At 30.8% G+C, this 25,719-nt stretch overlaps 4 protein-coding genes and 1 non-coding gene across 5 annotated transcripts; 2 read left to right on the top strand and 3 right to left on the bottom strand.

The window, feature by feature from the left end:
• Nucleotides 1-3,722: 3,722 nt before the first annotated feature.
• Nucleotides 3,723-7,997, bottom strand: LOC113364098 (60S ribosomal protein L11). The gene is made up of 5 exons (XM_026606567.1): nucleotides 7,937-7,997; nucleotides 7,544-7,693; nucleotides 6,676-6,825; nucleotides 5,379-5,526; nucleotides 3,723-3,894 (listed from the first exon to the last, which is right to left on the bottom strand). The coding sequence occupies exons 1-5, from the start codon at nucleotides 7,940-7,942 to the stop codon at nucleotides 3,767-3,769; spliced, it is 582 nt and encodes a 193-aa protein (XP_026462352.1). The 5' UTR covers nucleotides 7,943-7,997; the 3' UTR covers nucleotides 3,723-3,766.
• A 3,155-nt stretch (nucleotides 7,998-11,152) lies between these two features.
• Nucleotides 11,153-12,601, top strand: LOC113363448 (6-phosphogluconolactonase-like). Its single transcript, XM_026605949.1, has 2 exons — nucleotides 11,153-12,042; nucleotides 12,509-12,601. The coding sequence occupies exon 1, from the start codon at nucleotides 11,332-11,334 to the stop codon at nucleotides 12,040-12,042; it is 711 nt and encodes a 236-aa protein (XP_026461734.1). The 5' UTR covers nucleotides 11,153-11,331; the 3' UTR covers nucleotides 12,509-12,601.
• Nucleotides 12,602-14,814: 2,213 nt separating this feature from the next.
• On the bottom strand, nucleotides 14,815-15,935 carry LOC113363294 (nuclear transcription factor Y subunit gamma-like). Its single transcript, XM_026605784.1, has 2 exons — nucleotides 15,802-15,935; nucleotides 14,815-15,742 (listed from the first exon to the last, which is right to left on the bottom strand). Exon 2 carries the CDS (start codon nucleotides 15,735-15,737, stop codon nucleotides 14,883-14,885), a length of 855 nt encoding a protein of 284 aa, XP_026461569.1. The 5' UTR covers nucleotides 15,738-15,742; nucleotides 15,802-15,935; the 3' UTR covers nucleotides 14,815-14,882.
• Nucleotides 15,936-17,739: 1,804 nt separating this feature from the next.
• LOC113363612 (zinc finger protein 525-like) lies at nucleotides 17,740-19,020 on the top strand. Its single transcript, XM_026606103.1, has one exon. It carries the CDS (start codon nucleotides 17,745-17,747, stop codon nucleotides 18,795-18,797), a length of 1,053 nt encoding a protein of 350 aa, XP_026461888.1. The 5' UTR covers nucleotides 17,740-17,744; the 3' UTR covers nucleotides 18,798-19,020.
• Nucleotides 19,021-20,657: 1,637 nt separating this feature from the next.
• On the bottom strand, nucleotides 20,658-20,816 carry LOC113364483. The gene has a single exon (XR_003366173.1). It is a non-coding gene; the product is annotated as a U1 spliceosomal RNA (small nuclear RNA).
• Between the last annotated feature and the right edge of the window lie 4,903 nt (nucleotides 20,817-25,719).

Raw genomic sequence — 25,719 nt, 5'->3', positions numbered from 1 at the left:
TCTGCGGCGCGAGTTAAGATGAATATTAAGTTAATATGCACGTTCTGTGGTGTTTCGTTGGGAGCTACTGATTGCAGTTTACGTCCAGACTTAAATGAAATACATTTTTAGAACACGAGTTGCGTAAACTATCCAGTATGTGGAAATAACAGGCTTAATCAATTATTAATTAATTATTAATTAATTAATCAATATATAATTATTTATGATTTATGTTTATTTCAAGTACACTGGAGTTGCTATTATAGTGTTAGAAGTATAATATTCAAAATTGTTTTAGTATTCGTATTCTATTCGAAAAGACCTTTTAAACGATACCCCATATGTCACAAAAACACAATCTGAAATTTTTGAAGTAAAACTTCATTAGACTCGAATTTTAAATTACTAAGTATAAAGGGTATATTATTTAGGACAAATTGCGTAAACTTTTCAGTACAAGTTCGAACTTTACTATTTGATATTTAGCAGTCATTTTTATTTTTTTATGATCTGCCAAATACAAATCCTAGACCTAGACTTTATGTTTATTTATGCCCTAGACAATATATTGTCTGTTGTATGTACTATTGTATGTACTGATATGATTATTGGTCTCTACCTTGTAAAGGATATGAGACTCCAAAAATTGGGTATTTAACAATACCCTTTTCAGTCATCTAGTATATATATATAATTATAAACTGAAAAATTCCGGCATTGTAAATTAAAGGCAGTACTCTGCGGCGCGAGTTAAAATGAATACAAAGTTATAATATGCACGTTCTGTGGTGTTTCGTTGGGAGCTACCGATTGCAGTTTACACGTCCAGACTTAAATAAAATACATTTTTAGAATATCGGTTGCGTAAACTTTCCAATATGTGGAAATAACAAGCTTAATCAAAAAAATATATACTAGATGACCCGACAGACATTGTCCTGTACCCACATCCAGTGGCGTCGGAACCGTGTGGCTTGAGCCCACCCATCAATTTCAAAAAATTATATGGGCTAATATCTCTAAAAAAAACGAACCCACTGGCTGTCCATCAAAAAAAAAACGAGCCCACCCATCAAAAATTTGGTTCCGACGCCACTGCCCACATCTATACGTTTTTTTTGATATCCTATACTAATATTTATACCGTTCAGTTAAAAATAATCATTATTGTTTTTCGAATTACTATTTACACCAATATATAAGTGATGTTGAAAATAGAACTGTTTCAAATAAAAAGATTATTCTCATGAGCAATTCCCACAGTTAACTCTTTAATTATCCCTTTAACAAATATTAAAATATGTTCAATAAAATTGTATTTTAAAAATTACATACTGCAAATTTATTTCCAATAGCTCAATTTATTTTAATGGCAAGGGTTACAAAATTTTTCAGTCATACCTGTAGATGTGAATGTGTAAATAAATGATTTTTTGTTTATTCACGACTGAAACATTGATTTTTCAAATTTAACACACAAAAAATCATCGTCTGCATTTGTGATTTATGGTCATAGCATAAGACACATGTGTTGAAAATTGAAGTCTTTTAAAAGGGATAACAAATTCAGAAACAATTAATATATAGCATTCGTGGTAAAGGTACAATATCACCTTGGATTTTTCTACCCAAAATAATTGCTTCAATAATGTTGCCTATAATTTTATAATTTTGTACCATATTTTAACTGGCTTTTAGTAATTTACGATTATGAAATTACAATATTTTTTACTTTTTTTGAAAATCTACCACGTTATTCATTTTAATTACATAATTTGTAAGTACAAAGTAAATATTTACCTTTAGTGCACAAGGCATTGTCCAAGAATGTTGCAACTTTGGCATTTTATACATTCATATGTCCATTGTAACTGCAAACACTAAAATTAATGTTTTCTCATAAAATTACAAAATATTTAGACTTTTCTTGAAAAACTACCTCGTTTTTCATTTTAGTTACATAATTTGTGAGTACAAAGTAAATATTTACCTTTAGTGCACAAGGCATTGTCCAAGAATGTTGCAACTTTGGCATTTTATACATTCATATGTCCATTGTAACTGCAAACACTAAAATTAATGTTTTCTCATAAAATTACAAAATATTTAGACTTTTCTTGAAAAACTACCTCGTTTTTTATTTTAGCTAAATAATTTGTAAAAACAAAGTAAATATTTACGTGTAGTGCACAAGGCATGGTCCAAGAGTGTTGCAACTTTAGCATTTTATACTTTCATAGGTCCATTGTAACTACAAACACTAAAATTGATGTCTTCTCTGGTCTTCTCATAAAATCACAACTTATTTATAGACTTTTAGAAAACATTAGGGAGCTCCTTAATCACGTGAGGCTTTTAGAGGAAGGGGAAGGGGGTGACAAAAAATCACGTGGGGGAGGAAGGAGTCTAGTAAGTTATCACGTGTATTAATTTTTACCTAAATTTTCAACAAAAAAAATTTTTACATAATTAAAAATACATGTGAAGTTTGATGAAGGGGAAGGGGGGGGGTAAATTCAAATAAAATCCCTAAAAGTCGATCACGTGATTAATGGACACCCCCTTAAAAAGTGGATTACAAAATTACATACAATTTACACACAGACGAAATTTATGCAACTTGTTTAAAGGGTGAGGAGGCATTGCTTTTACAAGGGGAAAGTATAAGCAGATTTCAAAATACTATTTTCAAAATAAACCAAAATATTTGAATAATATAAAAATTATCTCATATAATATTGTACATTAATTTTTAGTCTTGAAATTATTTTCAACATCAGTTGAGTATTTATGAAATAAAATTGCTAAAAAAAATCAAGGGAGGCATAATAATTTTTTTATAAGGGGGGGGGGGAATGTAGTATGAGAAGGTTGGAAACCAGTGCCTTAAGGTTAAATGACACTTTCTAAAACACCTGCATTGATTACTTTTAGAATAAAGTTAATATCCAAAACTTTCTGAATGCGGTTTAAAAATTCTCATAGCAATTTTTAATTCAATTTTCATAATTGAAACATTTATTAACTAAAGCGTTTTTACAACATTTTAGTCAACAAATGTTCAATGTTCATTAGGTAAAATGTTCAACATTCATTAGGTAAAATGTTCAACATTCATTAGGTAAAATGTTCAACATTCATTAGGTAAAATGTTCAACATTCATTAGGTAAAATGTTCAACATTCATTAGGTAAAATGTTCAACATTCATTAGGTAAAATGTTCAACATTCATTAGGTAAAATGTTCAACATTCATTAGCTAAAATGTTCAACATTCATTAGCTAAAATGTTCAACATTCATTAGCTAAAATGTTCAACATTCATTAGCTAAAATGTTCAACATTCATTAGCTAAAATGTTCAACATTCATTAGCTAAAATGTTCAACATTCATTAGCTAAAATGTTCAACATTCATTAGCTAAAATGTTCAACATTCATTAGCTAAAATGTTAAACATTCATTAGCTAAAATGTTAAACATTCATTAGCTAAAATGTTAAACATCCATTAGCTAAAATGTTAAACATCCATTAGCTAAAATGTTAAACATCCATTAGCTAAAATGTTAAACATCCATTAGCTAAAATGTTTTAATATTTATTAACTAAAATATTAAACATTTTAGTTGACAATTGTCAAACATTTTAGTTAACAAATGGTAAACTTTCATTAACTAAAATGTTCAAATAAGCTTTCAATTACTTAACCTGAAAAATTGTATCCACAAACGAAAAACGCCTTTTAGATTTTAAATATAATTTTATTACAGAAAAATGATCCTTCTCACTTCTTACTATTAAGAATTATACCATCATATTTCTGTTGGAACCATTTCATAGCATCTTCTTTCGTCAAACGGTGTTGGAAACCAACTTTGCCAGTCTTGCGCCTTCTGTGGGCAACATTGAAACCTAAAATAGAAAAAAAAAGATTATGAAAAATGTATAAAGAAAATTAAAATTTTTAATGTAACAAATATTAAGTTGCTTCTTATTTAAATTGTATCTTTCATTTAGTAGCACCTTCAGTAAAAAAGCGTGAAGATGGGTTGCAATAGAAAGAATTTGCTTTTGCACATTGACTGGGACAGAATAAAAAATTATAATAGTGTCCTAATTAAATGTGCAACTAGAAATAGTAGTCTAGAAGTTTATAACAATTATATAAATAATTATAAATATAGATTTTATATAATAAACATTGTTTCATTTTTAAGTAAAGCCTTTCACAAATTATACAATTTTTCAATTTTTTATTTAACAATTTGGGTATATGATAATTGTCCCCTTTTTTAGGAACTATTACGATAACAAAATTAAGTATTTAAATTGTTATTGAACTATAAAATTAATGAGCCAATTATGCAGTAAAATAGACCAATGTTATGGCAAGGCTATGTAGTTTTCATACAAAATGCTACTAAATACTGTTAAAATGCAAACAATCTATTTTCAAGCTTTAAATAGTATTGTTGCCGAATTGATTTTTAGAAAAAAAATTCCAAATGCAATAAATGTAAGAAAAGTAAAAAAAAATTACATGATTCTTACAATTTTTCATTTCATAAATCTTTCAAACAAAATTTATATTGACGTAAGATTACAGATGATAAACAGACAATAGAATAGAATCATACATATAAATAAAAAGTACACTTTTTAGACAAACTATGTAATATTCATTGTGTATTGACATTTTGTTGAGTGTTTGAATTGAAAAACATTGAGTAAAATAAAAAGTGAATTCTTTCTATTTTTATTTTAAGTATATAAATGTATAAAAAAAATTAAAAAAGCTATTTAATAGTCACATTGGGGGACATCCCATATCTCAAAAAACATGAAAAAAAAAACAATTGTAAAAAAAAAATTTGTGAAAAAAGATGAAGGCTTTTAGTTAAGTTTAAATATCATAATAAAGATTTAAATAATAATCTAGAAAACACTAGAAAATTACATATATTAGGATGGTCCTTAATATGGATATTTGATTTTTTTGCTCCTAGGGTCTCAAATGCTTCCAAATTGATAAATTCTTTAAACGTTTGAAGTCTTAATATTAACATTGAGATAGTCTTATCCAAAATACTCATTTTATAAAAAATATTCAATTTTTGTTGTAATTTTTCAAAATAAACAAATTAATTATTCTCAAAATTTACTTGTCGCTAAGTGTAAAATTCTAAAAAACAAATGGAATTTTACCCAAGTTAATTCCATAAAAAACTTTGATTGGGGTGCAGACTATTTTAAAGATAATATTAAAACCTAAAACTTTCAGAGAAAGTTCTTTATCATTTTGGAAGATTGAGCTAAGACCAAAAAAATTTGAAAATACCCATATTAAGAACCACCCTAATGTATACATATATAATAAAATTCATGTATTTCTTTACCTGGTCGTCCGAGTACAACGTAGAAGTCCAAACCATAAATACCAATGGATGGATCGTATTTAATTCCAAGATCGATGTGTTCTTGAATACCGAAACCAAAGTTTCCAGTTCCAGAGAAGTTGTCTCGCCTCAACTCATATTCTCGTACCTAGAAGGAAAAAAGGTAATTGTATTACAGCAAATACAAATTTACAAATCTCAAAAAAAGAGTATTAAATATTTTAATTAAGTCTATTAGTACTATTAGTATTTTATTGACTATTGGGTCAATTTAAGACCTAGTTCAAAAAAAAAGAAATATTTGTATTACAAAACAAATTTACAAAAAATATCAGAAAAATTGAGAGTTCATTAAATATTTTATTTGAGCCTATTAGTACTATTAGTATTTTATTGACTATTTGGGTCTATTAATTTAGTTTAAGACCTCATTCAGAAAAATAAATAATATTTGTATTACAACAAAACAAATTTATAAAAAATCTCAGAATAACAGAGTATATTAGATAAATTATTTAGGTCTATAAAATACTATTAGTATTTATTACTAATATTGTTTATTGACTATTTTAAAATAGGGGTCTATCATCTTACCTAAGAACATTAAAAATAATTGTACAAGAAATTTAGAAAAAAAAACTGGGAAAACCATCGCTCATTAAATATTTTAAGTCCATTAGTACTATTAGTATTTTAATGACTAATGGGTCTATTATCTTACTTTAAGATATTGTTCCAAAAAAAAAAAAATGTATCACAGCAAAACAAATTTACAAAAAATCTAAGAAAAACTGAGAGTTTATTAAATATTTTAATAAAGTCTATTAGTACTATTAGTATTTTAATGATTATTAATAAAGTTGAGTCTATTATCTTAGATTAAGTCCTTGTACCAAAAAAAAATGTATTACAGCAAAACAAATTTACAAAAAATCTCCAAAACCAAGGCTTATTACATATTTTATTTAAGTCTATTAATACTATTAATATTTTATTGATAATAAAGTAGCGGTCTATTACTTTGTTCAAAAAAAAAAATTAGTATTTGTATTGCAACAAAACAAATTTACAAAGAATCTCAGAAGAGCTGAGAGCTCATTAGATATTTTATTTAAGGCTATTAGTACTATTGACTATTAATGAAATTGGGGTCTATTATCTTACCTTAAGACCTCAAAAAAAAATTGTATTACAAAAAATCTCAGAAAACCAGAGCTTATTAGACATTTTATTTAAGTCTATTAGTACTACTAATATTTTATTGAGAACTAATATTTTATTAGGACTATTAACTTACTTTAAGACCTCGTTCCAAAATTTCTTCGGCCTTAGCTCCACGGACTGTACAATGGACAGCAATTTTTTCATTACGACGGATACCGAAAGATCTGACGGTATAACGAGCTTTTGAGAAAACAGGCTGTTGACCTGTTAACTGTTCCAACACCTGGATAAAAGAAACAACACATTAATAATAAGAACTAAATGATACAAAATCATATGGGTGATCTTGTGGTTTAAATGTTACTCTCATTTAGTAACTGGCATAGTAATTATCGTAAGCCAGGGTTGCAAATAAAGAGTGCTTTATCTGGCACATTGACTGAGATGACAATTACTGATCGTTGTCACCTTAATTAAATGTGCTAAGGGTAAAATATTATACAGTAACATACTGTATTATTCACTAATAATGTTTCAGGTAGGTGCTCATTCAGCCTTAAAAGACGAAGGCCAAAGACACTTTCCCATGTGCACAGGGATTCTTGTAGAAAATTCAAGTAATAATCGAAGGAGTTCATTTAAAGTTATGAATGCCTCACACTTATTTAATATAAATTGCAAAATTTTGGTGACGACAGATTGAGCAATTCGAGAAGGAATTGCTGTAAAAATGATGAAGTCCTTGAATGATTTTTTTAAAACTTGGCTAACAAAAATATTGCTTTTATGTAGGATTAAAAAGCTTTTGAATGAAGTGCTGTGTTTCATATGTTGAATTTCTACCTGTGTGTATGTTGATCGATTTATACCAAAATTTTACACAAAAGTAACCAAAAGCATGCAGTGTTTTCGTGGCCCCTTTGCAGATGAATCCACATACGATCTTTACATAGAAATGTGAAATTCCCTTAGTTAATTTAATAATTCTATTATTCCTTTACCTTTGCTGCACGAGTGAGCCTGTCACCAGATTCTCCCACACAAATATTAAGGCACAACTTCCTAATGTGAAGGTCCCTCATAGGATTTTTGGAGGCATCCTTTGGAGCCTTTTTTTCCTTAGGCTTAACAGCTTTCGGTGCCACGGCAGGCTGAAGAAACAAAAAACTATTATAATAACACACTTACCACGTAAATTAACAATTATTTAATATTGATTCCAAAGTGCCATGTTTAACTTGACATAACCTAAATATTAACACAGAAAATTTAAAGATACACTAATAAAGGAAAATATGTGTTTAGTTTTATCTTATAACACACGTGGTTTTTAAAAATATATATTTCAGTAGCAGATGATTAAAGATGCGGATTATTTTAATAGAAACACCTACCGACATGTTGAATTTACAAAAGGAAGTTATGAAGAAAGAATTCGAGCACTACACGCCATAAAGCGATGATTTTTATATGGGATTGGACACTCTAGGGTAAAGCATAGATGTTGTATAAAGAGTGGATAACGACTGTTAGAAATTTAAATTTGAAATAATAATAAATTTGAATTTGAAATATAAATACATAGATAAAAGAAGAGATGGTTTCACATTTGAAATTCAAAATATACATTCAAAGATAAAAGAAGAGTATAAATAGAATGCTTTTTAATTCATTAACTATGTTTATGTGGCATTTTGCCATTTACTTGTTGCAAAAAAATTCCATTACCTGTAAATAATCGACTCAATGTATAACTAGTGGTGTATGGCATCGTGCCTTAAATCAAATTTCCGGAACTTCCCGCACCGTAACGAAATATACGAGGAATATTAAATGTTTTTGAATAGACTATTATAAATACTGTAACATTGTATAATATTCATAAGAATTGAATAAACTGAATTGCAAAATTAGAATTATTTATTTAAATTTTATAAGTGTTTAATTAAAATTGAAATCCGAATTATTTTCGATGTACAAAACAAAATTGAGATAATAAAAAAAAAATTCAAAAACAAAATGATTATTTCTCCAAAGAGGGGTGGCCAGGGAACTTTTTTAATCATTACCCTAAAATATTTTTATCTAAGATGATACTACCCCCATGGCGAAGGGAGACTACCCCCATACAGACAAATACGTAGCAAATAATATAAATATCAATCAAAAATATATAATTTTACCCCCAAAAAATTCATTTTTACCCCATTTGGGGTAATTTACCCCGGTCCCCGACCACTGCTATGAGGTAAGGTTGGATACCACTCAGTTAAATGCAGATAATTTTTTATAAAAATAAATATATATTTGAAAATTCATATTTTAAATAAACACAGTACTTTATACAAATAAGTTTGTACATTGAATATTTTAAAATTGTTCAACAATATTTTATTAGTTCAACAATAAAATCTTAAACAAAAACAAAAATACGCATGCATCCAATTAAAATTATTTTTTTCTTCTTTTCCTGCCTTTGCTTAAATTAATGGGCTGTGATGAAGGTGAGTTGATGATAACAGGTGCACCAGATGAAATATTTTAATCATAACTTTCGTTTTCTGAACTGCCTGATAAAGTACCAGCTGGAGATAATCTTTGTGCGTTTTGCAGAGATAAATTAAATCCAAACTCAAATTACTTCTAGATTTTAATAGATAGTTTATTAATAAATCTGTTTTGGGGTTTGATTGGCTGCAATAATGCAAAAGGTTTATATTCAGACACATGAAACATGTTTTAAAATCTTGGGAAGTTTTTGATTCAACAACTCTTAAATATACATTAAGAGCCTTTGTAAAGTTTGCATCTTTCTTCAATAGCTTCAAATATTTCATTATGTTTTTTGATGGTCTGGTTTCTTTCGCAACTAAATAATATGTTCGAAAAAAAAACAACGAGAACAAATATTTACAGCCAACCTACAGCATTTTCAGACATTCTACGACAATTTTAGACACTCTATAATACTTTCAGACACTCTACAACATTTTCAAATACTCTACGACATTTTCAAACACTCTACGACATTTTCAGACACTCTACGACCTAGGTCTACGACATTTTCAGACACTCTACGTGCTAGGTCTACATTTTCAGACACACTACGACATTGGTCGTAGACAATTAATAAAATATTTTATTATATATGAATAAATAATTAAATAATATTTATTTATGTTTTTTGGCAATATGGTTTATTTCGCAGCTAAATATTTTCAAAAAATCGATGTGAACAAATATTTCCAGATACCCTACAGCATTTTCAGACATTCTATGACAATTTTAGACACTCTACAACATTTTCAGACACTACAACATTTTCAAATACTCTACGACATTTTCAGACACTTTACGACCTAGATCTACGATATTTTCAGACACTCTACGACATTGGTCGTAGACAATTAATAAAATATTTTATTATGTATGAATAAATAATATTCATATTATTGCGGCAAGGTTTATTTCTCAACCAAATATGTTTAAAAAAAAACAACGTGAAAAAACATATCCAGATAAACTACAGGATTTTCAGACATTCTACGACAATTTTAGACATTGTACAATATTTTCAGACACTCTACAACATTTTCAAATACTCTACGACATTTTCGAACACAGTACGACATTTTCAGACACTCTATAACCTAGGTCTACGACATTTTCAGACACTACGATCTAGGTCTACGACATTTTCAGACACTGTACGACATTTGTCGTAGGCAATTCAAAAAAGATTTTATTATGCATAAATAAATAAATAAATAATATTCATATTTATGTTTTTTGGTGGTACGGTTCTTTCGCAACTAAATATGTTCGAAAAAGCAACGCAAACAAATATTTCCAGACAACCTACAGCATTTTCAGACATTCTACGACAATTTTAGACACTCTACAATATTTTCAGATGCGCTACGGCATTTACAGATACTACCACCTAGGACCTAGATCTACGACATTTTCAGACACTCTCCGACCTAGGACTAAGACATTTTCAGAGACTCTACCACCTAGGTCTACGACATTTTCAGACACTCTACGACCTAGGTCTACGACATTTTCAGACACTCTACGACCTAATTCTACGACATTTTCAGACACTCTACGACATTGGTCTACGACATTTTCAGACACTCTACGACCTAGGTCTACGGGGTCTACGACATTTTCAGACACTCTACGACCTAGGTCTACGACATTTTCAGACATTCACGACCTCAGTCTACGACATTTTCAGACACTCTACGACCTAGGTCTAAGACATTTTCAGACACTCACGACCTCAGTCTACAACATTTTCAGACACTCTACGACATTTTCAGACACTCTACGACCTAGGTCTACGGGGTCTACGACATTTTCAGACACTCTACGACCTAGGTCTACGACATTTTCAGACACTCTACGACATTGGTCGTAGACAAATAATAAATATTTTATTATGTATGAATAAATAAATAAATAATATTCATATTTGTTTTTTTGCGGCATGGTTTATTTCTCAACTAAATATGTTCAAAAAATGTACAATAGGTGTCTTTGCCATTAAAAGACTTCAAAAACCAAATAAATTCACAAATAAATATATATTTATTTAGGAAAAAAATAAAGGTAACTGATAGTATACGAATTATATTAGTATTTTTTATATAAATTTGTTGATAGCAACAAAATAAAACGACATTATCAATTTGTGCTAGAGATAAGATATCAAATGTCAAAGTAAGGTTAACAAATTTTCAAGATCATTTTAAAATTACATTTTAGTCTATTTCTTACCATCATGGCTGGTAACATAATAACATCCAAAGATCAAAATGATCTGATCAAGTCTTTGTGCAACAAAATCGAGCAACTATCCAACCAAGCAATTAAAGAACGAAGCAGATTCACAATTGGCCTATCAGGAGGCTCCTTAATAGACTTTCTAGCAGCAGGTTTGCCTGGTATAAACACAGATTGGACAAAATGGCTATTTATATTATGTGATGAGCGCATAGTCCCAGAAAACGATAAAGAATCAACCGCTGGCCAATACAAATCCAAACTCTTCACCAAGATCCAAATCACACCCTCACAATTCCTCACAATCGACCCAAACTTACCACCATCATCATGTGCAGACTCTTACAGCAACAAATTAAAACAACTCTTCCCCAACGATCCACTCCCCAAAATCGATCTATTACTTCTGGGTCTTGGACCGGATGGACACACCTGCTCGTTGTTCCCAGGACATCCAGCACTATCTGTTACCAATAAGTGGGTTGTAGGGATTGATGATTCACCTAAAATGCCCCCACAAAGGATAACACTTACTTATGATGTAATAAATAATGCTAGGAGTTGTATTTTTGTGGTAGCCGGCAAGGGAAAAGCTGAAACGGTTAAGAGGATTGTAAAGGATGGAGAAGATTTTCCAGCAGGAATGGTTAAGCCGGTTGGCGGGGCTGTTTGGATGTTGGATGAAGAAGCTGGGAGTTTATTAAAATAGGTAATGTAATAGATGATAAATTTAATTATAATAAATAGAAGTCCGCCTGAAGGCAGGTCCATAGTATGAGAGCACAACAAAATCAATGATCAGTAATGATCATTAATCACTTTATATTTGTTTTCATGGATTTTCTTTTCCAAACTTGTGCTTCCATGCTTCTTGGTCCTGTGCAGCGGCTTTCAGTTCTCTGTATTTCCTCTTCTCACAAAAATCATCAACCATCTGCATTCTTCTTCTTCCAATTCTTTCAGTCCTTCTATTTTGTTTTCAATGACATTGTGTAGGAGGCATTCTTTTTGCAGAAGAGTTCCGATCCAGTTTTCTTTTCTTTTCAGGATCCAGTAGAGTCCTTTTTTCGCCAACTTTTCTCAAGACTTCTTCATTTGTCATCTTTGTTAATATAATATTAAAACATATTTCTTTAGTATTTGTTTTACATTTTTAATTTATAAATGTTTTTTAGGTTTCAAGAACAAGTTTACTCAATCACGAAAGATCAATAAGACTCAATAAACAGAATTTAATCACTACATTTGAATGTTGAAATTTATGGGGCAATTCTGCCATAACAAAGAGTTGTCATGGCAACACTACCCTAAGTTTGTTTTTTTGGTAGTGAAAACTGTAAAAATGTCTATCTATAGAAAATAGATAGCCATTTTCACAGTTTCACTACTAAGAAACAAGCATAACATAGCGTTGCCATGACAACTGGATCATGGTTTATGTGTACTATTAAAACATAAAATTTTAATTTTAATATTATTAGAAGTTTGATTCAATAATGAAATATAATTAATAAATTATTAAAATAATATATTTTTATACCATTTATATTTTTTTACTGTGAATTGTTATATAATGAATAAAGTGCTGGTATTTGTTAATAGTATTTGTTTTTACCCATATAAGATACTATAAAAACTAGTTGTAATAATAATAATAAATAGTAGTCTGCGCAGGTCCATGGTGTGAGAGCCACCACAAATAAATGATTCCCTATCCCTTCATCATGTATCACTATATTTTAATTGTTAATACACCATTAACACTATATTTTTCCTCCTCTTTTTACACATTTTTTTTTATGTATTTTCCTTTCCAAACTTCTGCTTCCATGCTTTCTGATCCTGCGCTTCGGCTTTCAGTTCAATCATCTGCACTCTTTTTCTTCCCAATCCTTTCTGTGCTTCTATTTTGCCTTTGACGACGTCGTGTAGGAGGCACTTTTTTGCTGATTGAGTTTTTTGCCCACTCTTCTCAGGACTTCTGTATTTATTGTTGTCTTGTCAGTCCACTTTATTTTCTCCATTCGCCACAAAACCACATTTTAAAACACTCCAGATAGTTCTTGTCGGCCTTTCTTAGAGTCATGTCTCCGATCCAACTCCAGTGATATGATCCAAACGCACTTTACCAGTCTCTTCCGCAAGTCGAAGTTCAGTTTGCTCGTCAGTAGCGTTCACTTCTTTGTTGCAATCCTTGTCCTGATCTCTCTTGTGCAGTATTCGTCTTTGGTCAGAATGCTTTTTAAATCGGGTCACCCGTTTTTGAGACAAAAAGTGAAAAATCCGTTCACATACGTTCTCACACACTCTCTCCAGTTTTGTTCTGATCCCACGATTCAAAATAACCGGAAACGACAACGAAACATAAAATTAGGGAGTTGGATTTTCTGGCAAAAACGTAAACTTGTCAGTAGATAGTTCTAGCAGTAACCAAGCTTAGACATATAGTATGCTTAGTAGATAAACTACTGCGACACATGAGTTATTTCCTTTTCGCATTATATACTTCTGGTTAAATAAAAATGTCTAATTTTGTGCCAAACAATCGTCATTTGCGAAAACTGCTGATTTTCTTCTTCCATTCGAAAAAACGGCAGCTCAAGCGCATCAAGAGCTCCAAAAAGTGCACGGAAATGCTTTTCTGAGAGAAACAACATGCCGTGATTAGCTTCGTCGCTTCAAAGACGGTGATTTTGATATTGACGACTGTTCTCGTGAAGGAAGGCCCAAAACCTTCGAAGGCGCTAAATTGGCGGACTTGCTCGAAGAGGATTAGGGGTTACCCATCAAGCCATTTACAAGCGATTGCGTGCGTTGGGAAGTAGTACAAAACAGGAAAGACCAAAACCTTTGAAGACTTGCTCGAAGAGGATTGGTGTCAAACTCTGAAAGAGCTTGCTTCAGAATTAGAGCCATTGCCAAGGGATTGCATGCATTGATGAGTAGTACAAAACAGGAAGGCCCAAAACCTTCAAATACGCAAATTTGGAGGCCTGGCTCAAGGGACTCGCGCCAAACTCAAGAAGAGCTTGCTTCAGAATTAGGAGTTCCCCATCAAGCCATTTCCAAGTGATGGCATATTTTGGGGAGTAGTACAAAACAGGAAGGTCCAAAAGTACATTAGGAAAACCGTTAATTAAAAAACATAACACTGCAAATCCTTTTTAAAGTAAAATATAGTAATAAGTTGAATTATTTTTTTATTCAAAATCTTAAAAAAAAGAAACAAATTTCTATATAGTGACTTAGCAGTCTGAAATAATCAAATAAATTTTAATTTATTTATAAATTAAAATTTATTTATCAATTTATGTACAATTCAAATTTTATATATTAATTATATAAATTATTGATCAAAATCCTAGCTAAAGAAAAGCTAATAATCGAAATATTTATATCACTATAATTGCAAATATTATCAAGTAGTAAATTATAAGACTTGAAACTATTTGCAAAATTATGGCTTATTTTATCTGTATCATTAAAAGTACCTTATAAATTAATTATATACATATTCATGTTGTGATTATCCATTAGATAATATTAAATTCACTCATTAGATTCCGAAATACTCGCTGCTGATGTTAAATACACTGAAGCACCATTATTCTGGCCGACTTGTAAGATTTGTGACTGTGCAGTCGACCTCGGCAAAGCTTGTAAGACTATCGGTTGTGATGTGTTATTCTGCATTTGCATTCGAATCATATTCAATTGTGCCGGTGTCACAGATATAGGAACATGTTGCACCTCTCCAGAAGGCGATACAATCTGTTGCATAATTTGAATGTTACTTAAGCTATTGTTACTCGTTGTTAAAGGCGTTGTCAAAGTTGCTGTTTGTGCATTATCCGCTGTTGTTACATTTTGAGTAGTAACTTCTGTGGTGTTATTGGTTGCTTGTGTGACTGTTTGTTGTTGTTGTTGTTGTGCTTGGTTTTGTTGTTGTGCAAGCTGAACGTAGTACTGTATTTGCTCAGAAGTCAAAACTCTAGATACACCCTCTTCACGTGGCTTTTGGGGTTTAATTTCATCCCTGGGCACTATGTCTATCAAAAAATCAAACTGATCATTTATTGTAACTGCCATTGCAATATCACTACGCTGTAACGTCCTTCTTTTATTATCCTCTGTGTGTGTCCATGCTCGTAGAGTTAACTCGTTTATAAATATCTCTGCAGCTTTAGCAAACAACATAGGTGCTTCTGCAGAAATCATTTTTACATCGTCGTCTAATTTCATGATCTTTTTTATACGTGCTAAAGGTAAAGATTGGTGTTTGAAATCCTCAGCAGTTACGTTGTTTATTTCTTCCATAACTTTGGGCCAGAAATTTGCCAAACTTATTTGAGCCTCTGTGGGAGAGGTCTCTTGGGCAGGGGTCATTTCAGACTTTTCTTCCATTAGAACTAAGAAGTAACAGGTTAAATATTAAATGTAAACAAAGATGTAAATGTAACCACAATACCTGGAGTTAATCACGTACAAAACAGTATAGAAGGTTTATGGTAAGTTTGTATATAATAAATTAATAGTTAGCACTAAATAATATAAATATTTAATAAATATAAATAAATGTTAATCACAGTATTTTCGGCTTCTATAAGCTGTCAAAAATGACGCCCATGTACCAACATAACAGGAATATAAAGGTACTTCCACACCTAACAAACGAACAAAAACGAACATAACGAACAAGTAAATCAAATTAACACTACTTTTTTATAATATAGAATAACAAATATATGTTTAAATAACAATTAAATAATATTTTAAAGACAAATACATTTAATACGTCGTAATAATTTTGTGTAACTGAAAAGATTTGAAGTTTACGTCCAACCATCGTCCAACTGTCAATCAGGCGCCATTATTCAAAATTAGTTGGAATAATTTAAAATTTTATATTACAATACTCTTTGAAATAAAACGTGCATATATCAAAGCAAGTCTTAACAGTTTATATTAAACAAACTCAATAATACTCAATACTCAATAATATATTTAACTGGTTAGTATTGGTATTTGCCTTGAGGCAAGTTACATGAACTTTCCGATATGTGTGAATAATCGACTTAATCAATAAAAAATGAATTAATTTATGAGTGATTAAAAGTATTCTGAGTGGATTTATTACATATATCTGAAAACGAGCAAATTTTCAAAAATCAATAATTTTTATAATTGAACTTGAATGACTTTAATGATTTAGTATGTCCATTAAGACCAAGTACTCTATCGATCAAATAAATCGTCTAATTTTCATTTATTATTATATTATATTATTTTAACAAAGGTCAAAAATGTTACTCATTTTCTCAAACTTTGATGAATGTTTAAAATTAAACTACTTGCCGTAAGGCCGTAATATTTCAGTAAGTTCTATAAGACCATGGTATATATTGCCAAAACAAAGTTCTATAAAAATCGGCTTAATTTTTTTTTCAACAGTGAAATACAAGAAAACGGCTCGGTAGATTTTCACTTAAAACTAATTAGCATCATTCCTAATAGTATGAGCTTAAATGTGGGCGAAAAGTTTAACACGTTTTTCCAAATTACAAAGAAATGGCTCGGCAAATCGTTTCACAAAACTGACAAACAATAGTCCTCACTGAGATACATCGAAAAGTTTTTAAATTTCTGAATTCGGTTCAGGCGTTTTTGAGCAAACGTCGATGAAAGGTCTAATTTTGACAAATGCCAAAAAAACGATACCAATTTTTGCAAATTTTGAAGAATTTTTAAAATTAAACGAGTTGTCGTAAGGCCGTAATATTTTAGTATGATCTATAAGACTATGGCATCTACCGTCAAAAAATAATAATAAAAATCATCGAATTTTTTTTAACACTTTATTCCAACCAAGAAAACTAATCAGCGCGATTCCCAACCAATATCCTTCGAACAGTTTTTGTATTTTCAAAATCGGACTAAAACGTGGACGAAAGATTTTGCACTTTTCTGCGATTTACAAAGAAATGGTTCGGCCGATCGTAGCGCAAAACTGCCAAGCGCTGGTCCTCATCGAGATACATAGAATGGCTTTTAAATTTATGAAATCGGTCCAGCCAGTTTTGAGAAAGCGACGATTTACGGCAAAAAATCAGTTCACACGCACACATACTTTTTTCAAATTTGGTCTCATTCGATTCAGAAAGGCTTGAACCGTCGACAAAACATAACATAAAATTAGCAAATCGGATTTTTTTATAAAAACATAAACTTCTCCTTTAGGGTAGAAAATATTTTTAAAATTATCATTTATCAATGTTGGCAACAGTCCGCCATTGCCGCCATGTTTGACAGTTTTGACAGCCAATATAAATAATTCATCATGTAAACTAATTTGTTAATTTTAAGTTTAACTCGAAGCTAATAATTTAAATGTAAAAAAATTAGAATATTATTATGTCTCAACTACAAAATAATCAATCAATTAAAATCGAACCACTGGATAATATAAATTCGGATCAGCAAAATGAAAACAGTAGTCTTGTCAATAGTCAAATATGTTCAGACGACGACGAAGGTTGTTTAGAAAGATTTGAAAAGTCCGACATAAAAGTAGAGCAAGAAATAGTAACAGAAATAATCCGTGTACCTGTCAAGAAACAAAATCCACGCAAATGCAAAATTTGTGACAAATCCTTCCCCAAGGCCTGCGATTTAAAAAAACACATGGTCTCTCACAGTAACGACAGGCCTTACACTTGTATAACTTGTAATAATACTTTCAAACGCTCCAAAGCCCTATCGGCTCACTTAAAAATCCATTCAGGCACCAAACCTTATGTGTGCGATATATGCAACCAAGCATTTCCTCATACAACAGCTTTAAGACACCAAAAAGTATTCCACAAAGGAGCTCGTAAATATAAATGTGAGATATGTAACAAAGCCTTCATTCGGGTAGGTCATTTACAACAGCATTTAGCAACTCACACAGGTGAACGGAAGTTTAAATGTGATTTCTGTCCTAAAACATTCACACAATCAGGCAGTTTATCAAATCACATAAACACTCATACAGGATTGAGATTATATGAATGTGATAAGTGTGATAAGACATTTAATAATTCCAGTGACCTCCATAAACACTTTGTGACCCACAACGAAGAACGACCGTTCGAATGTGAGCTGTGCAATAAATTATACAAACGTCCTGCACATTTGAAACAGCACATGTTGCTCCATGCAGGGGTAAAGCCCTATAAATGTGATATTTGTGATAGAATGTTTAGCCGCTCCTATCATTTGTCACAGCATTTGTTGGTTCACAATAATGATGATATTTATAGTTGTACAATTTGTGATAAATCCTTTGTTCACGAGGGTCGGTATATAAACCATATGCTTATTCATAATGAAGAATTGAATTTTGAATGCGATCAATGTGATAAGGCTTATAATCAGCCTGCGAGCTTGAAAAGACACCAGAAGACAGTACACAAGGATAATTGAATTATAATAATAGAATTTTAATAGATTATAATAGAATCACTCATATTGTATTATTATTTAATATTAACAATTTTTTTTATTGTGTATAGTTACTATTATAATGAATATTACCATTTATATTTATGAATTTTAAATTTAAACCATCCTACTAACATTATACATAAATGTATTGATTTTTATCTCGATAAGTTAAATATAGTATAATATAATTAAAAAACAAATTGCCAACAATAGTAGTTTCTGTAAATATTGTATTTATAAAAAAATGTGCAATATCAAAATTATGATAAATACAGATAAATAATGAAAATTCTAATGAAGGTTCATTTCTAAATTCTAATTACAATGACAAACCGATCATGTCTTGATGACTTTAATTACATTATTGTTTTTAAGTATTTTTAGATATCTGGTTGTCCAAAATACAAATTGAATCTGTAACACTGCGACGGTTATCCACAAAATTTAGAAATATTCTTCACTAAACTTCTCCCAGCTCTCCCACTATCTTTTAACTTTTGTATTTCATCATATCATTTGTATTTTTAACTTCCTGAAAAAGCAGTTTCGGTTTTGGTTATCGATTTTTCTCAAAAACGGCTGAACCAATTTCAAACATTCAAAAGCCTTTTGATTAAACTTGATAAAGAGTAGCGGTGATTAGTTTCGCTCGTCAATCGGCCAAGCCGTTTCTTCAGAAATAGATGAAAAGTGCAAATAAATGTCCACGTTTTTCCATATTAACCCTTTCCTTAATATCGGCGGCATCCGGGCAGAAAGGGTTAATTATAATTTATTACTGGGTAGTAATATTTATCATAACATGTTTTTATTTATAAAATCGTATTCTATTTAAAAATAGCTTTTATTTGATACCTCACATGCCATAGAACACTGATTAAATTTTTTGAAGTTAAACTTCTTTAGATTCGCTTACTACAAATCCATGAAAAATGCAATAAAAGTGAAGTGAAGAAGTAAAAGTAAACTCAGGCATTTTAATATTCTTTAACATTATTTTATTATATTCCATAATATCAAGCAAATTGGAGCACAGTCAAAAAGTTCACAGGTTACACCCTTTTTCCTCTCCATTTACTGCACTAATTTTGTTGATCGTAGATAGAATAGTGCACATATGAACGTCAGAATTTGATAAATTAATTCGCTTAAAATATGATCTTAAGTAATAATTATTAAGAAAAATGTAATTTAGATATTATAATTACTAAAAAAAAATTAATATTATAAACATTATGGGCAACATTATAGAAGCAATTATTTTGAGTAAAAAAAAGTAGAAGTTTTTTGAACCATTCAATTTGGTTGATCCGTGCGCCCGAAAACGTAGACGAAAAATTGTATCCATAAATACATACATACACACACACATACATCAATTTTTTCTGAGGTGTGCCAAAATATTCAGAAACCCCTGAAACGTAAAGATATATAAAAAATTTCATTTTCGATTTTTTTGTGTGTGTGTGTATGTGTGTTCGGATACAAATTTTCGTCAAAAAAACATTCGATTTGTATTGATAAGGAGACGTGCTTATTAGTTTTTATTGAAATTTGGTATTTCGAATTTTCTCGAAAATACCTATAAAATGGCATCAAAATTATTTAAATACCAGGGTGGGGCCAATTCTGTATGAAAACACGCCCATACCCTTTAGTTCATAGTTTCTCAAAAATCTAATATTTTCAAAGTAATTTTTTTTCAAAAATGTTAATTGTTTTTAAAAAAATAATTTTTGGCATGGGAAGTTCCAGCAATTTGCCTTAAGGCACGATGCCTTAATTGCCTAAGACAGAATTCCACTTACAGCTAGTTTAATTATGATAAGTTTATTATTACCGGGACAGCGCGTACGCAGTCCCGACTACCAAAAATTACGCGCCCGAGTTATCCACATTAGGGACAATCGCAGGGGTCAGCCCAACCGAGGTGCAATGGAAGGGCCTCGCCCTGGGGGAACCGCCTTAGTGATCACGGTAGCCCCCAGGCCCTTGTATCTCAGTGTAAAACCCGCGTTCACAAACCGTGCTTAAAGTAACATAACCTAGGTGAGGATTTGGCGCTAGTGAGCCGATTTCATGTTGCGTAGCAGGTTGGTAAGTCTTATCTAACTCTAAAATTTCAATCTTTCATCTCTTTCATGTTGGTTGCGTTCGTTTAATTTTAACTTCGAAGCGGGAGGATCATTTTTCTCAGTTTTCCACATCGTTCGATTGTGTTGTGCGTTTTATACAATATTTTGAACAGATAATAAGTATGGGTTATAAATGCATAGTTCCAGGCTGCGGTAAAATTCGCAATACTGCGTTATTGCATAGATTCCCTCGCGACGGAAGAGTATTCAAGGAATGGTTAAAGCGCATTCAAGTGCCTGCACTTTATACCATGAGTTGGAGAGAAATATACAAAAGAAAACGTGTGTGCACGGAACATTTTAGTCAGACGTGCAGAATGCGTGGTTCTTGGCGTGGTTCAAACCTGAAACTTGGTTGCTTGCCTACAGTTAATATGCCGGGATTCACAGGAGATCCATTATTGGAAGTGAATTGTTTCCTGGTTTCAGACAATTTAGGTAAAAAACACATTGCATTTAATTTTCCTTATCTTTCCCCTATCCAATAATTTTTATTGATTTTGTTTCAAGTAAATAAAATAACATGTCCAACAATTATATCCAATAATTTTTATTGATTATGGATATCATGCTGCATATTATTTTCTCTATCTTTTCTCTATCCAATAATTTTTTTTGATTATGGTTTTAAGTAAATAAAATGTACATAACATATCAAATATATTATTATAATTATAATTACCTAGACATATAATTATATCCTATAATTTTTATTGATTATGGATAACATGCTGCGTATTATTTTTTCTATCTTTCCTCTATCTAATAATTTTTTTTGATTATGGTTTTAAGTAAATAAAATGTACATAACATGTGTTATTCTTATTGCAGAAAAAAAATGTGCAAAACCATTTTTTACAATGCACTTTTCAGTGCCATCAATATCCAATGAATTGCCACTTGCAGGAAAGTTACTAAAGAAAGAAATTGTCATTCGAAATGAAATTACTTCTTTGCAATCTGAATTCCTAGATGTTTCTTCTCTTATTGAAGGTTATTTAAAATGGTTTCATATAGCTTTTACTTGAAATTTTTTAGATAAATTAATAATTTTAAATTCAATTTCAGTCGATCTATCTGCGCTCGTTCCAGATGTTTCAGATGTTCCGGTTGTTCCAGATGTTCCGGTTGTTCCAGATGTTCCGGATGTTCCAGATGTTCCGGTTGTTCCAGATGTTCCTGCCAATGTACCTCATATAGCTATAAGACGATCAGGTATTTCAATGTTTCTTGAAAAGATATATTTCTTATTTAACTAATAAAATCATTCATTTTCTTAGATATTCGAACACCAAGGAGAAATTTCTTGAAGTTTATAGGTGTAAAGCATCGCAGACAGCTTTCATCAAAATTAAAGAAATGTCATGATATTATTATGACAATGAAGAGAAGTGCCAGACGAATTATGAAAAATCATGAAATTGCCAGAGCTGAGCTAAAGGAGGCTTGCAGTACAAACAGCATGAAAGAAGTTGAAAATGTTGTCAATTCAATAACTGCAACATTGATCAAATGCCAGATGAAAAATCAGCCGAAACAGCCTAAAGGAAGAAGATACAACCTCGATGAAAAAGCACTGGGTATCGCATTGTACAAACAGAGTCCATCCTGTTACAAATATTGGAGGTCCTTTTTATCTTTACCTTCAAAAAGCACTGTTTCTAAGTCCTTGGCTAATATTCCGATCAGCTCTGGTATAAATAAAACTTTCATGGAGACTTTTCTGTTCTGAATATGGATCCATCTCAATAGAAACTGTGTTCTGATGTTTGACGAGATAAGTATTTCTGCAGGTCTTGATTATGATGAGAGTAAGGATAATAACAGGCTTCGAGGAGGTTACAGAGAGGAGACCAAAGTTTGCTGACCATGCTTTGGTGTTCATGATTAAAGGCATTCGTGGACACTTTAAAACATCAGTGGCATTCTACTTTGCTGAAAGTAGTGTCAAAAGCGCTGAACTTAAAGTTTGTATAAGAGAAGTTATATCAAGCCTGCAGGAAATTGGTCTCACGGTTGTAGCCACTGTATGTGATCAGCATGCTACAAATGTCGCCGCAATTAACTTGTTGCTTAACGAGACAAGAGCACAGTTTCTCAAAGAAAACAGAAGTTGCAAACTTCAAGGCTTTCTTGTTGGTGATCAGGAAATCATACCACTTTATGATCCACCACATATGTTGAAATGTTTGAGAAACAGCTTTTCATCATATGATGTCACTTTCATTCAACGTAATCAAGAAAAAAGGGCATCCTGGAGCCATATAATTAAGTTATTTGAAATTGATTCAGAATTGCCCAATTTCGCATGTACGATGTTACAAGACAGCACATAACGTGTATCCTGACAAAATGAGAAAAATGAGAGTGAAGGATGCTGCAGTGGTGTTTTCTTATAGCGTTTCATCAATGATGCACAGATATGCTACTAAGCAGTGTGAGTAAAAGAAAATGATGTAAAATGTATTTAATCGCATTTATAATACAACCTCTTTTAATCGTATTCTAGATGATAATTTTCCTCAAGAAGGTACTGGGACTGCTGATTTCCTGAAATTCATAGATGAGCTGTTTGACAGTGTGAATGGAACAGCTTCTAGTTCTGCCAGTGACTATAAACCTCTTCGCAGTGCTCTTACAGATAAGTCTAAGCATTTAGTATTTTGGAAGGAAGCTAGACATGTCTTAAAAAGCATATGCTTCTATAAGAAAGACAAGAGAGTTAAAACACCACCAACTATTCAAAATTTTATTAGAACATTGGAGGGTTTCGAATATATTTGGCAGAAAATAAAGTGTCCGGAAATTAAATTTTTGTCAACTCGTAATTTTAATCAAGACCCTCTTGAAAATTTTTTTGGTAGTATTAGAAGTCACGGGGTAAATAATCGCAATCCTTCTTGCAGTGCTTTTATTGGATCCTATAAAAGTCTTGTCGTCAATAAATTTCATTCCGTCCATTCTTGCTCTGCCAATTGTGAGCTTGATAAAACAGAAGGTGCGATTGATTCGTTAAAAACATTACTATTGTCTAATGCATCAGTCAATTCCATGTGTGAATCTAGCTTGCATGAAGATGTTTTAGTTTCGTCTAATGTAAATACTGATGAATTCACATTAGAAGAAGTTAGTAGCAGTTTACTGCATGTCCAGGTGAATACATACATGACTGGCTTCATTACCAAGAAAATGTTAAAAAATGTTAAATCGTGCTCCATGTGTAAGTCCCATATTTTAGCAACAGAAAAGGATGGAGATGATTATTGGCTGATAAGGGTTAGGGATCGCACTGGAAAATCTCTTGTTTTTCCTTCTAGAAGCTTTGTTCACATTTTTTCCAAATGCGTTAGAGTTTCGGAACATTTTTTACCTAAAATTTGTGTAAAAAATAATTTAAAAACATTGCTTAGTTGCATTGTGGATAAATTTGTTTTTACTCAAAACTTTAATTTTGATTGCCCAATACACAATTTAAAAGTAATATTTTTGAACCATTTTGTACCGTATTTTATAAAATATTGGGTAAATGATATTAATTTGGCACTACGCGGTAAAATAACTTTTTCTAGCCCTATGAATGTTATGAAAACAAAAGCTCTATTGCGTTTTGATAAAATGAGAAAGAGACAACTGGCAATTCGTAACACAAAGCGTGGTGTGCGCTAATTTTTTTAATTTACCTTATATATATTATTTATTATACATATGCATATCATATACACATACACACAAACACACACACAATATTAGATTTTTTTGTTCGAGGTTGTGAAAAAAAATTCTTTTAGAAACTGTAAAAAATTTCAAAAAGGGTTGCTGAATGATGACACACAACCATGTCGAAACGTATAAATAAATAGTTCTTTATTTATTTTTTCATTTATTTCGACAATTGCCTGAAAATTAACATTCAAGAATATATATATATATATAGATATATATATATTATTCACTTACATTTTTTACTGCTTGTGAATTCTTTTGTTTTCAGAGCATGAACAAAATTATATGGTGCAAGAAACATCTATTAGCTTTTTAACTACTCATTCTGAAAACTAGTGGTTCTTTAGTTGAAACATATGTGTCCTAGACAATAATATGTGTGTTTATTATTGTATGCATTCAATTTTATTATTATCAAAAATTATATTTCTGAATCCTTCTGTATGTGGTAATTTTCTGGTGACTGATACTCCATTCCATTTTATATTATGTATTCTTTTCAATTTATTATCGTTACTTACTTACATTTCTGTATACTTGTATTTATTATAATTTTTACTAATGACTATATTCTAATCCATTTTATTATTGTTAGAAATTATATTTCTGTGTGTTGTATGTATTATAATTTTTACTAATGACTATTCTATTCCAGATTATTATAATTAGAAAATGCATTGCTGAAACCTTTCATATTATAATTTACTGATGACATGTGACTATATTTTACTAAAATTATTATAGTAACAGGTTAGAACCCAATCGAAATTGTTATGACAAGAATGAGTGATTTGTATTGACACATGTAGTATTGCCTTCTTTTACTTTTATTTATGTGATACAAATATTGTTTGATATGTCATTTTCATTGTATTTTTACAAAATATAATATTGTAATACAAAAGTTCAATTCAAATAAATTGTTTTTCAAATTATACATTTGTTATTTATATTTATTTTAAAAACTGTAATATTTTTATTTCAAATTTTGGCGCGCTAATTCGAATGCCGAGCGATACGCGATTGAAGCGCCATTTCGAACT

Source organism: Ctenocephalides felis, unplaced genomic scaffold (genome assembly GCF_003426905.1).
Source record: "Ctenocephalides felis isolate EL2017-DRISC unplaced genomic scaffold, ASM342690v1 CF-g0.4_SCAFFOLD_00845, whole genome shotgun sequence".
Taxonomy (NCBI): domain Eukaryota; kingdom Metazoa; phylum Arthropoda; class Insecta; order Siphonaptera; family Pulicidae; genus Ctenocephalides; species Ctenocephalides felis.
The sequence above is the reverse complement of the archived record's forward strand: the minus strand, read 5'-3'. Positions and strand labels throughout refer to the sequence as shown.

Coding starts and splice junctions, on each gene's coding strand:
- LOC113363448 (XM_026605949.1), top strand. CDS start 11,332: ATGGCTGGTAACATAATAACATCCAAAGATCAAAATGATCTGATCAAG.
- LOC113363612 (XM_026606103.1), top strand. CDS start 17,745: ATGTCTCAACTACAAAATAATCAATCAATTAAAATCGAACCACTGGAT.
- LOC113364098 (XM_026606567.1), bottom strand. Junction 5,527..6,675: donor TTTTGGAACGAGGTCTTAAA/GTAAGTTAATAG, acceptor TTTTCCTTCTAG/GTACGAGAATATGAGTTGAG. Junction 3,895..5,378: donor CGTTGTACTCGGACGACCAG/GTAAAGAAATAC, acceptor TTTCTATTTTAG/GTTTCAATGTTGCCCACAGA.
- LOC113363294 (XM_026605784.1), bottom strand. CDS start 15,737: ATGGAAGAAAAGTCTGAAATGACCCCTGCCCAAGAGACCTCTCCCACA.